Here is a 13,738-nt window from a genome sequence, read left to right on the forward strand (position 1 = left end):
TGTGTGTCCTCCGTACTTATCTTAAGCTGGAAATCGTCCACTTAGGAAATAACATTCCATAACAAACAAACAACACCATAACACCCTCTTTCACTCTAGGCATGGAATGTGTGCATAGATCTTAAAAATAAATGTTGCTTCTCTTGTAACATTGTTTTCAAGGAAGTTCTTTTGAGGACACCACTGGGCAAATGATAATGGCGTTCCTATGAAACATTAGTTGATATCTAGAGGTTTGAGAGTCCCTAGTGAATCTATACCAAGATTCCGCAGATATCTTACATCAAATATTGGATATATCAGAACCAGTTATTAAAGACACTGGACACGTTTGGTAATTGTCAAAGACTAGTCTTCTCGTTAACAACAACAACAACAACAACAACAACAACAACAACAACAACAACAACAACAACAACAACAACAACAACAACAACAACAACAACAACAACAACAGCAGCAACAGCAACAGCAACAGCAGCAGCAGCAGCAGCAGCAGCAGCAGCAGCAGCAGCAGCAGCAGCAGCAGCAGCAGCAGCAGCAGCAGCAGCAGCAGCAGCAGCAGCAGCAGCAGCAGCAGCAGCAGCAGCAGCAGCAACAACAACAACAACAACAACAACAACAACAACAACAACAACAACAACAACAACAACAACAACAACAACAACAACAACAACAACAACAATAACAATAATAATAATAATAATAATAATAATAATAATAATAATAATAATAATAATAATAATAATAATAATAATAAAAATAATAATGAACGGCACTTATATAGCGCTTCACACAACAGTCCCGAAGCGCTTAACAAAAATTAATGAGTAAACAGGTACGTACTCAGAAGATGTTTGAAAATGTTCTCGTTTGGAGCAGTTCTGATGTTGTGCGGCAAGTTGTTCCAGAGTGAGGGTGAAAAATATGAGAACGAACTTTTTGTACAAAAAACTGTACTGTTTTGTCAACATATGCATAGAATAACAAACCTGTGTAAATGTGAAATTAATTGATTGACGAAGTTGCGAGAGATTAATGGAAGAAAAAACACCCTTGTTGCACAAGTTGTGTTCTTTCAGATGCTTATCAAATATTTTAGTGAGAATTACTCCTTTCTCAAAAACTACGTTACCTCAGAGGGAGCCGTTTCTCACAATGTTTTAAACTATCAACAGCTCTCCGTTACTCGTTACCTAGTAATTAAAGGTTTTATGCTAGTATTTTCAGTAATTACCAACAGTGTCCAGTGCCTTTAAAGAATGACGTTTTAGTTCTGCGAAACAACAGTACATGACATCAAACAAACAGTTTACATTTCCTTTAGCCAAGCGTGGAATTGAGAAGACGTTTTTATTATAAAAATATATTGATTGATGCTTGATGGTTTTATATTTGAAGTCAAAGGAAATCGGTTTCTTGAAACATGATTATTGAGACGCCCTGTCATTAATGTGTTACATCTAAACCCACGTACCAATACCAATGTCCTTATACAACATTTCGGTATGTCTGATGTTTGTGGTTTTAATTTAAAATAACAATAATTCATCTTTCTGCTAAATGACGAACTATGTGTACTACACTTTGATGTTTAACATTAAAGGAACACGTTGCCGTGGATCAGTCGAGTTGCCGTTTGTTGTAAAATACATATGGTTGGAAAGATGTTTTAATAGTAGAATACAATGATCCACACAAACATGCCTCGAAATTGCACGGTTTTCCTTGTACCTCGTCGACGAACACGGTCGGCCATTTATTGGAGTCAAATTTTTGACTCCCATAAATGGCCGACCGTCTTAGTTTGCCAAGTAAGATGAAAACCACGCAATTTTCGATGCAAAATTGTGTGGATCATTGTATTCTACTTTTAAAACATCTTTCCAACCTTATGCATTTTATAACAAACGGTTATAAACGCTTTTTTATAGACCAACTCGTCCGATCCAAGGAGACATACGCCTTTTGGCGACAGTTATTTTTTTAACTTTTATGCTCTCCTGGGCACCCCACTGTTGTTTTTCTTTGTTTTCTTAAATATTTTTAACGTATGTATATGTGCTTGTAAATGTGATTGCCCGAATAAATATTATTATTATTATAACGTGTTCCTTTAATAAGATAACCGACGTTGGGGACAAATCTAAAGGACACATTATGTGGACTATCCTTCGGAATACGATCAGTGTTTTCAATTTGGACGAGATTCTTCCTTGAAACAAAGACACGAACATTGGTTTATCAATAGAGGGCGCTAACCCCATTGCCTCTATTTACTATTAGGATGATTCTCGTTATTGCAATCTGCAAATTATTCGATATCTCATATTTTTATCTTTATCAATTTAATCATATGTTTTTTTCTTGTTAAAACAAGTACGATTAAACTAGTTGTGTATATACAGGCGTCAAGAGGCTGGCACTTATATTTATATTATCTGTTTATTTTTAATGTAAACTTCAACGTGACTGACCGATAATTACAAAATGAGGTACTATTAACTAAACACAGATATAGAACTGACACCAATCATTTTCTTGAAAGTAGGCAATCGGTTTTGCAGATCTACCATCATGTTTTGGGACCCGGTTGTTCATCGTCTTTGCAGCGCTATGAAATTCTTGAGCAAGATTCCAGAGGATTGAATCCTGGTAGTTACGGTCCCGAGGGTAGGGGCGTATACAGTCAATACTCGGGGTTTCTCTCGATGCCTTACAGCGGCTGATGCTCTTACTTAATGTCAGTTGTAAGTTCTTATATTGGCGATCTGGCCACGTTTACACAAGCGGCATTGAGAAAGGAAAGTGTGTTGCTGTTTAGCTTGGTTGTTAATTCGTTATTGAGTGGCCACCGACAAAATGACTATTGGATGATATAAATAGTTAGAATACCCGTGAAACTATCCGAAAGGCTTGATGGAACTGCACAGTTTATAGCTCGATGACAACTCTAACCGAAACTTGAGGATACCATTAATGTGTTCAAACTTGTGGATATCATTCAGGTCCGATGTGGAGTTAGTCTTATGTCGAGTCGTCGCTTTGTTTGGTGAACTGCCAGTTAGATTATCCGGATCTAAACACGTGCGTGTTGGACAACAAACGTTTCGTCTACACTTGGATTTTACTTTTTCAAAACTCAGTCTGTTTTAACGATGGTACTTTGTTATTACCATTGATGTAGATTAATATACTAGGTGTTACTGAGAAGCTATCTTTCCGGACTGTCGGAGACTGCGAACAAAATGTGGTGATGGTACCATGTTATTGGTGCCTCATATTGCTCTCTTTGTTGAACAATATTCTTCGTTTCTACATCTTTCATGAATTATCTGATCCGACCCATCTAATCTGAACGTCTTTCTCTGTGGTAAGTTGCATTTGTATAGTTAATTTACTTCTGATATCATCCTGAGTAATGTAACAAATTATACATTTTCTACTTCGGACAAGTTTTTTATATTTTTCCCAGATCTTTTGAACGCCAACACGAGCCTTTCTGATATTCCAATCAAAATAGTTACAATAACTATGAAAACAGCAATCACTGCTGTTTTCATATGCCTTGTACAGCTTGAGGTGCTGGTATTACTTCCAAGAATGTTAATGTTTCATCAACATTCAAGATCTGCAGCTATGGTTGGCGGATAAATGACTCCAGAGTTCGTTATTGTCAAGCATCGAGTGATCTTATGCCTACAGCGCCCTCTATATTAAGGAGGTAGTTAAGAGTTAAAGGAACACGTTGCCTTGGATTGGACGAGTTGCATGAAAAGCGTTTGAAGCCGTTTGTTGTGAAATGCATATGGTTAGAAAGAAAGAGTATAATGATCCACACAAAATGCCTCGAAATTGCACGGTTTTACTTATACGTCGTGAATTAACACGGCACGCCATTTTGTGGAGTCAACAAAATGGCCGGCCGACCGTGTAAAAATAATGAGGAAAATAAAAGGAAAACCAGGGCATGTTCGAGGCATATTTGTGTAGATCATTATATTCTAACTTTCAAAACACATTTTTAACCATATACATTATAACGAACGGTTTCAAACACTTTTCAAAGACCAACTCCGTCACCCGATCCAAGGCAACGAGTCCCTTTTTTTTTTATTTAAAGGAAGAGTGTCTGATTTAAAGGATCTGTGTCTGACTTGCAGGAAGAGTGTCTGATTTAAAGGCAGTGGACACTATCGGTTATTGTCAAAGACTAGCCTTCACAGTTGGTGTATCTCAACATATGTATGAAATAACAAACCTGTGAAAATTTGAGCTCAATCGGTCTTCGAACTTGCGAGATAATAATGAAAGAAAAAAACACCCTTGTCACACGAAGTTGTGTGCGTTTAGATGGTTGATTTCGAGCCTCAAGTTCTAAACCTGAGGTCTCGAAATCAAATTCGTGGAAAATTACTTCTTTCTCGAAAACTGTGGCTTTTCAGAGGGAGCCGTTTCTCACAATGTTTTATACCATCAACCTCTCCCCATTAATCATCACCAAGAAAGAAAAGTTTAAATCGAACTTTTATGTCAAGAATAGTCCGAAAATAATTGAAGTTTACATTTTAGATTAACCTTAAACTTTGGTTTTGTATTAAGGGGACATACAAACTTGTTTTGTGTGCTTTTTTAAATTATAGGATTAGAATTGATTATGTGACGTGACTTTGACGTGTCGCTGATATTAATAAGCTCCATACTGGGATATTTATGTTTAAATTCATTAATAATATTCTTCCCGACGTCATCTCTTCCTTCTTCAAGTCTGTTAAGCAAACTCACAGCTACTCCACTAGATCCTACACTAATCTTTATGTTCCATTCACTCGCACCACTTACTCTATGAACACAATCCGCTTCTTTGGTCCTCGTGTGTGGAATGCCATAGGGATAAACTCATTAGATCTAAGCGGTCCGTGAGTCTTTTTAAGTCTGATTTCAAACGTGACATTATCTCCCATTATGTATCCTAGCTTCCCATCCTATGTAATTGAACCACGTCCATCCCGTCAATACTCGTCTTATTTATTTTCAGCTTTAACTGTTCTGCCATCTTGTCGCTTCTATTAAGAATTTGTTGTGTCATGCTCATCTGACCTTTTTGTCTGTCTGTCTGTGTGTCTGTCTGTGTGTCTGTCTGTCTGTCTGTCTGTCTGTCTGTCTGTCTGTCTGGTTGTCTCGTTTTCTTGTCTGTATGTCTGTTTTTTTTACAAGCTTATACATACCAAACGGCCCCGTGCTCTATTTATTTATTCATGTTCACTCTCACTTGAAGAAATGTTTTGCTTGACCCTGTAGTTAATGTAACTGTTGTTATTCTTTTATGAGAGTATGGAAATAAATGTATTCTTGAAGTGAATTGAAATATTGAATTCACTCTTAGGCATTATCCACTCAAGCACCAGTGGAGAATGAAAACTGAATGTTATTTGGTTTCGTTGTCAGTGACTGTTTACTCTTTTCCAGGTCAGTTCTATTATGAACAATTGTTTGGACCTTCAAGGTTGAACCAATATAAAGCTGAATTGGTTGGAATTCATTTCCCAAAGTGATCCCAAACACAATCACAAGTTCACAACGCATTTTCGTCTACTCTCTTTTTATTAAAGAACAACAACAAAACAGTTGTGTAGAATAATTTTCTCTGAAATGTATGTTTTGGTGGTTTTGGAGGTTCCAGGGTTGATATGTGACGGCGCTACGGGGTGTTTCGGACGGGAAGACACGAAGACACGTTCGTGATTTTTTCTGTTCTATGGATTGTTTGACTTTCAAAAGTTCATTTCGATAATACACCAACGATTATTCAAATTTTAACAAACCCAATGTTAACAGCAATCTCACCAGCCGTCACAATACAAAACAGTTTTCCTTTCTCCATGATTCAATCCAACTGTTGAATTAACTGCGACCTTGATTTTACTGAAAGAGAAGAAAGTAGGTCCATTATTATCATAGTAGGCTGTTCGTGTTCAGAGTGCATGCAACTATAAACTGATGGTCTCTTCGTGCTTTGCCTATACTACACGGTTTTGTTACATGGGCAGTCTGGTCCACAAAACATGCAGTGAACTCAGTAACTCATTAAATTTAGCCTCATGAACTTGGTTTAATCATGATTTAATTGAGCTAGGAGTAGAACGAGCTAGTCTGTGGAACTTGATAAGAGAAGTTAGATTAGTTGGAAGTCAATTGTGAAGTTCTTTGAGTTGACATGAGGCGCAGTATACCAGCCAGGATTAAGAGGCTCTCTCAGACCACAGAAGACGATGAAACTTTACAACTTCTACTCTTGGAAAGAAGGAAGAGTTCAATCCGCAAGGAGTTACCTAAGCAGGACATGTCTGTGTCGAGTCCTTTGGGTCCGATGAAGACACGAATCAAAGTACAGGAGAAGGAGGAAGCAAAGGTAGGCAAGCGCAGTGGGGGTATTTGGAAAGGATGTGGAGGACCAACATCCATATAGACCGAGTAGACCAACTACTTGTTGATTTTGTGTGCTCATTGATCTCACAATATTTACATGTTCAGGGTTTGGTAATTTTCTGGTGAGTTCAATTATAATTTAAATGTAAAGGATCTGTTAAAAACCACCCCAATGCACTTAAAGCATAAAACACTCGTCATGGCTTTTGGTAGTGACATTATGTTTGTTGACGAATTTTATGTGTTAGTTTTCCAATTGAGTGTCATGCAAAGGTGAATGCTCTTTAAACTGCAAAAAAACTGTGTGGTTCAATGAATAATTGATATTAATTCTGGATAGTTTGTAATCTATCCATGGCTATTCAATACATATTTTCAATACAGACCCCTTCTTACAACATTTTTGTCCATTTTAGGAATAACAGTTGCAGCATTGCATAAACAACGTGTACCAGCCCTGACATGTTTCCGATATCTCAAAGGCACTGGACACTATTGGTAATTACTCAAAATAATTGTTAGCATGAAAACTTACTTAGTAACGATAAATGGAGAGCTGTTGATAGTATAAAACATCGTGGAAAACGACTCCCTCTGAGAAAGAGGTAATTTCTCTCTAAAATAATAAAAGACTTGCGAGAAGTCTTTTATTAATCCTATCTGAAAGCAAACAAATTCTTCCAACAAGGGTGTTTTTTTCTGTCATCATTTTCTCTCAACTTTAATGACCAATTGAGCTCAAATTTTCACAGGCTTGTTATTTTATGCTTATGATGGGATACACCAAGTGAGAACACTGGTCTCAGACAATTACCAAACGTGTACAATGCATTTAAAGCCTTTTATTATGCATCTGAAAGCACAATAAATAATGCAACAAGGGTGTATTTTCTTCGCATATTCTCTTGCAACTTCGATGACCAATTTAGTTATATATAAATCACAGATTTACTTTTTTTATGCATATTTTAGGGTACATCAAGTGAGAATACCTGTCTTTGACTACCAAACGTGTGTGCGAGCTATTATATAACTTATAGTTGTTTTACCTGATAATAGACAGATTTATGCCGTCACACAAATTAGTTTGACTGTTCTACCAGACCAGGTGTTACGTTAAATCCATACCTAAGATATTTCTATGTTTTTATTTGTTTAAACCTGGTTGGAGAAGAATTAGGATCTACACTGCAACCCCTTTCTCACCGAAGGTCTGTAGCAAGCCGTTACCTGTTTTACAGATATTTCCATGGTAAATGTTCCACCAGTCTATCCAACCTTGTTCCTCCTGTCAGGGTGTTTGAGCGCCAGACCAGGCTTTCTGCTTGTTCTCATCCTTACACTGTGGCTGTGCTGAGATGTAGAACAAAGAGCTACTCCAGTAGCTTTTTCCCTCGTACTGCATCTCTTTGGAACTCCTTGCCTGGTGCATGTTTCCCTTCATCCTATGATCTTTCATCTTTTAAGAGGAATGTCAATTCCTACCTTCAGCTCCACTGAGTTTCTGCGTATCTATGTTTTATCACTGTAGCCCTTAACCTAGAGTGGCTTTTAGCCTTGTTTTGGGCGACTTGCATAACAAAAACATTAAAAAAAAAACCAAATGGGTCCTACACGTTTATTATAACATCTTTGGATAACGGGACTTGATTTAAAAGAAACTTGAGGGAAAGAATGGCGGTACGTCTACCTTATCTTGACATTCAGCTTTTAATAAATAAAAATATAAATCACAGCATTATTATCTAGCAACTTCGACGACCAATTGAGTTCAACTTTCCACAGTTTTGTTATTTTATGCATATGTTGAAATACACCAAGCGAACAGACTTGTCTTTGACAATTACAAGGTGTCCAGTGTCTTTAAAAAGTCATTAAAAAAAAACTTTAAAAAACTGAACCAACCCTCTATAGTAAAAACATCTGTAAATCAAGTCCATTCATTGTAGCCATGGTTTCTGATATTTACTAGTATTTATTTTTTGTCAGAGCAGAGACGACAAATTTGCAGTTTGCTAAATGTCACTGTCTTCAAACATGTTTTGCTCCATGTTCCATTGACTGTTGATCACTTCTACGTGCTCAACAGTGCAGTGTGTCAACAAACATAATCCCTTTTCGGTTAATATTTCACTGTGAATCAATGGGTTCGGCAATAGGTGTGTGAGCAAACAGCCCAAAGAACATACAAAACAGGTGTGGAATTGTCACCGGGTAAATAGTTCAATACCTTAATTTTCGTTTTCAAATGGAATTTTCCAAACTGGAAAGGAACATCAACCATATTAAATTTATTTTGACAGCTTTCAATGTAAGTTTTTTGTTAATAAATCGTTTCAAAACCTTAAATTGTTTTCTTTCTTTCTACATGATCCCTCGTATTGGTAAAGCGTGGATTAACTTGTTTGCTTATGGGTTCAAACAACTTCCTGCCCCCCTGTTTTAAGTGGATTCTGAAAACTAGATTCCATCTACACACTAGTATTTTACTGCCATTTTTAAATTGGTTTCTGAAGTTCGCTGCTGTCGAATTGATTAATTTATTTTGTATTGAAATTGATGAGATTGGCATGAGTTGTCGACAGCTGTAATTGTTTGATTTATAATATCGCCCTATAGTTCCTAGAACGAGGTTAATATTTCCAATGGCATAGGCTTCTTAAAGGAACATTACAGAATTGTTTTTTGCTAACAACACAGTTGATGGCAGTGTAAGCACTTTATGCAACCCACCATATACTTAAACTGACAAACCTGTAGAAGTTCGAGATTGATCGGCCTTCTGTGTCACGAGAGAATAGTGAAAACCGATTACAAATTTTGCATTGCATCGATGCCAAAATAAAAATGAATAAAACGCTCATTGAGCGATAAACTCCAAACGCGAAGTTAGATTATTTATTTCACATCAAATATGACATTTCAGTCAGAAATATTACAAGTGGTGTTTTCTACTGTCATCACCGTGTAAGTTTTATGTAAATCTGTGATCTTCACGATTTTTTTTCTTGCCAATTATGTAACATTCCTTTAAAGTTCGTAGAATTAGGAGAACATTTTTTTCAATTTTTCCCTGTTGCTTTTATTTCATTTTTCATTTTTTTTTGTAAACAAACATGGTTGCGCATTAATTTTGTAGAGTCATTCAGTTTGTCATTTCAATGAAAAAGCCCTTACGGTTGTCATGAGCGCAAAATTTATATAGTTAACTTTTGATCGTTGCCAAAAGTTTGGCCTTATGATCCAAATCTAATTTGAATTAAGGAAACGATTTCAAACTATGTGAGTTTGATCATTAAGCTGCCTAGTATCGCAATTTACTTGTTATCCTTGACCGTTTACAACCCTTACTAGTAATTTAGAAATGAAGTTACATCGACTGAATTTAACGAGGCTTTTTTATCTGAATTGAGTAATAATTATCAGAAAACGACACCTCATTAAGTGATTCATTAATCCTTTTCAACTCAAGTTGATTTAACGAGTCTTTTTTAATGTCAATTGAATAATTATAAGAAAACGATAGCTTCAACGTGACGTTTACATCCCGTCCTTGAAACTGCTCTATGCGATCCTCAGAGAGTTCACTCTAATTGGAGAAGAATAAGCGTAATTTGATTGGGTTTTGAAGTAATAGCTGTTGACATTCCGCACGTTTTGGTCACAATATAAAACTAACTCGAAGAACGCCCCTTGTAAACGTCACCACCTGCACAAATTTCCGCAAAGTTGATTGGAACACTCTGCTCTTATTCTCTTGTTAGACTTTCTATGTAAAGGAGCCACTAGTTTGATCGGAGTAGTATTATCCAGCTAGCTGATGCTTTTTTTGATTTGATTTGTATATTTGTGAATTAACTGATGAGGATTGAATATGGTTTCATTTGGTGAAAGAGACCCACTACTTCAACCCTTGCTACAGGATGCATTTTCCTCCAGGTTGTCACCGGTGAGTTTAAAAGGGAAAGGTTGGTTCAGGCAATATAACATAACATTGTGGATCTTTCTTTCACATATTATGTTATGCTCTCAATGTCAAATTATATAAATAAGAAAACGATAATCGTAACTAAAGACTCGTTATCCACTTGGTTTGTCATGTGTGATTCATGTGTGATTTTAATTTGAAGGTTATTCAGTCTATTACAGGTTTGATCACTGATGCGTTGATTGAAAACTATTTGAATATTTATGTTTTGCTCTGTATTTTTAAAAGTCCTTATACGATCTTATCGGGGATGTGTTGATTACAAAGTATTAACAAGTATTCGGTTTCTCATAAGGTCTGATCAGTGATGTGTTGATTGAGAAGTATTGAGAAGTGTTCGGTTTCTTATACGGTATGATCAGTGATGTGTTGATTGAGAAGTATTGAGAAGTATTCGGTTTCTTATAAGGTCTGATCAGTGATGTGTTGATTGAGAAGTATTGAGAAGTATTCGGTTTCTTATAAGGTCTGATCAGTGATGTGTTGATTGAGGAGTATTGAGAAGTACCGGTTTTCTATAAGTCTGATCAGTGATGTGTTTATTGAGAAGTATTGAGAAGTATTCGGTTTCTTATAAGTCTGATCAGTGATGTGTTTATTGAGAAGTATTGAGAAGTATTCAGTTTCATATAAGGTCTGATCAGTGATGTGTTTATTGAGAAGTATTGAGAAGTATTCGGTTTCCTATAAGTCTGATCAGTGATGTGTTTATTGAGAAGTATTGAGAAGTATTCAGTTTCATATAAGTGTGATCAGTGATGTGTTTATTGAGAAGTATTGAGAAGTATTCGGTTTCTTATAAGTGTGATCAGTGATGTGTTTATTGAGAAGTATTGAGAAGTATTCGGTTTCTTATAAGTCTGATCAGTGATGTGTTTATTGAGAAGTATTGAGAAGTATTCAGTTTCATATAAGTGTGATCAGTGATGTGTTTATTGAGAAGTATTGAGAAGTATTCGGTTTCTTATAAGTGTGATCAGTGATGTGTTTATTGAGAAGTATTGAGAAGTATTCGGTTTCTTATAAGTCTGATCAGTGATGTGTTTATTGAGAAGTATTGAGAAGTATTCGGTTTCTTATAAGGTCTGATCAGTGGTGTGTTGATTGAGAAGTATTGAGAAGTATCGGTTTCTTATAAGTCTGATCAGTGATGTGACGATTTACCACTGATCAGTGATGTCATGACTTAGAAATATTTGAGTCCTTATAAGGTCTGATCAGTGATGTGTTTATTTAGAAGTATTCGATTCCTCATAAGGTCTTAGAAGTATCCGATTCCTTTTTAGGTCCGATCAGTGATGTGATGATGAAGAAGTATTTTGTTCCTTATAAAGTCTGATCAGTGATGTGCTGATTAAGAAGTATTTTGTTCCTTATAAAGTCTGATCAGCGATGTGTTGATGAAGAAGTATTTTGTTCCTTATAAGGTCTGATCAGTGATGTGCTGATTAAGAAGTATTTTGTTCCTTATAAAGTCTGATCAGTGATGTGTTGATGAAGAAGTATTTTGTTCCTTATAAAGTCTGATCAGTGATGTGCTGATGAAGAAGTATTTTGTTCCTTATATGGTCTGATCAGTGATGTGTTTATTTAGAAGTATTCGATTCCTTATAAGGTCTGAGAAGTATCCGATTCCTTTTTAGGTCCGATCAGTGATGTGATGATGAAGAAGTATTTTGTTCCTTATAAAGTCTGATCAGTGATGTGCTGATTAAGAAGTATTTTGTTCCTTATAAAGTCTGATCAGTGATGTGTTGATGAAGAAGTATTTTGTTCCTTATAAAGTCTGATCAGTGATGTGCTGATTAAGAAGTATTTTGTTCCTTATAAAGTCTGATCAGTGATGTGTTGATGAAGAAGTATTTTGTTCCTTATAAAGTCTGATCAGTGATGTGCTGATGAAGAAGTATTTTGTTCCTTATAAAGTCTGATCAGTGATGTGTTGACGAAGAAGTATTTTGTTCCTTATAAAGTCTGATCAGTGATGTGCTGATTAAGAAGTATTTTGTTCCTTATAAAGTCTGATCAGTGATGTGTTGATGAAGAAGTATTTTGTTCCTTATAAAAACTGATCAGTGATGTGTTGATGAAGAAGTATTTTGTTCCTTATAAAGTCTGATCAGTGATGTGCTGATGAAGAAGTATTTTGTTCCTTATAAAGTCTGATCAGTGATGTGTTGATGAAGAAGTATTTTGTTCCTTATAAAGTCTGATCAGTGATGTGTTGATTTTGAAGTATTTTGTTCCTTATAAAGTCTGATCAGTGATGTGTTGATTTAGTAAATTTGAATCCTTAACAGGTCTGATCTAGAATGTGTTGATTTTGAAGTAATTAAAGCCAATGGACACTATTGGTATTTGTCAAAGACCAGTCTTCTCACTTGGTGTATCTCAACATATGCATAAAATAACAAACCTGTGAAAATTTGAGCGCTATCGGTTGTGTGCTTTCAGATGCTTGATTTCGAGACCTCAAGTTCTAAACTTGAGGTCTCGAAATCAAATTCGTAGAAAAATACTTCTTTCTCCAAAACTAAGTCACTTTAGAGGGAGCTGTTTCTCACAATGTTTTATACCATCAACCTCTCCCCATTACTCGTTACCAAGTAAGGTTTAATGCCAATAATTATTTTGAGTAATTACCAATAGTGTCCACTGCCTTTAAGTTCATACCATTTTGATAAATGATCTGGTGTTTTGGATTGTATTTGAGTCCTCAAAATATTCAGTATCCATTAGTGTGTGGTGATTAAGAAGCATTTTAATCTTTACAAGGTGAACCTCGCCTTTCCAAATGGCTCATTACATGCTCATTGCTCACTGCTCATTGCACATTGCGCACTTCTCATTGCGCACTTCATGCTCAGTCACTGCTCACGCATGCTAACTGCTCAACGCATGCCATAGAGTTATATGATGCATGCTCAATTCTCATTGCTCATTGCTCTTTGCTCATTTCTATTGATCATCGCTTATTGTTCATTGCGCATTGTTCATTGCTCGTTGATCATATATCTCATTGCTCATTGCATATTTCCCCCGACATTTCACTTTCACACCGAGTAAACTTGAAAAAGCCGAGCGTGTATTATGTACTAGATTTAATAATTGACTTGGGAGCAAATGACATCAGTTCTTAATTGATTTCGCTATATCAAAGCATAGGCCTACAGGCAGCCTCATTTGAGCAATCATTGCTGTTTCAAAAGTCTGCCACAGTTAATTTGCAATATTGCTTACTGTGTTCTTAACCTATATCGACAGTTTCCAATAAACAACGTACCCGTTGTTGCTACAACGCCCTCTTTTGATGTTATAGTG

General features: G+C 36.1%; 1 protein-coding gene across 3 annotated transcripts in view; it reads left to right on the forward strand.

Moving 5' to 3' along the window:
* The window catches only part of LOC139948290 (transient receptor potential-gamma protein-like), a 101,004-nt gene that overhangs the window by 45,689 nt on the left and 41,577 nt on the right, over nucleotides 1-13,738 (forward strand). The window contains exon 1 of one of the 3 annotated variants that reach the window (XM_071946392.1): nucleotides 6,039-6,412. The exons of 1 other annotated variant lie outside the window; for it this stretch is intronic. In XM_071946392.1, the coding sequence (XP_071802493.1) occupies nucleotides 6,218-6,412 (195 nt within the window). In that variant the 5' untranslated portion in view covers nucleotides 6,039-6,217. Of the gene's footprint in view, nucleotides 1-6,038; nucleotides 6,413-10,244; nucleotides 10,379-13,738 lie in introns of those variants that run through there. One more of the 3 variants, XM_071946394.1, reaches the window with a different exon arrangement.

Source organism: Asterias amurensis, chromosome 15 (genome assembly GCF_032118995.1).
Source record: "Asterias amurensis chromosome 15, ASM3211899v1".
Lineage (NCBI taxonomy): Eukaryota > Metazoa > Echinodermata > Asteroidea > Forcipulatida > Asteriidae > Asterias > Asterias amurensis.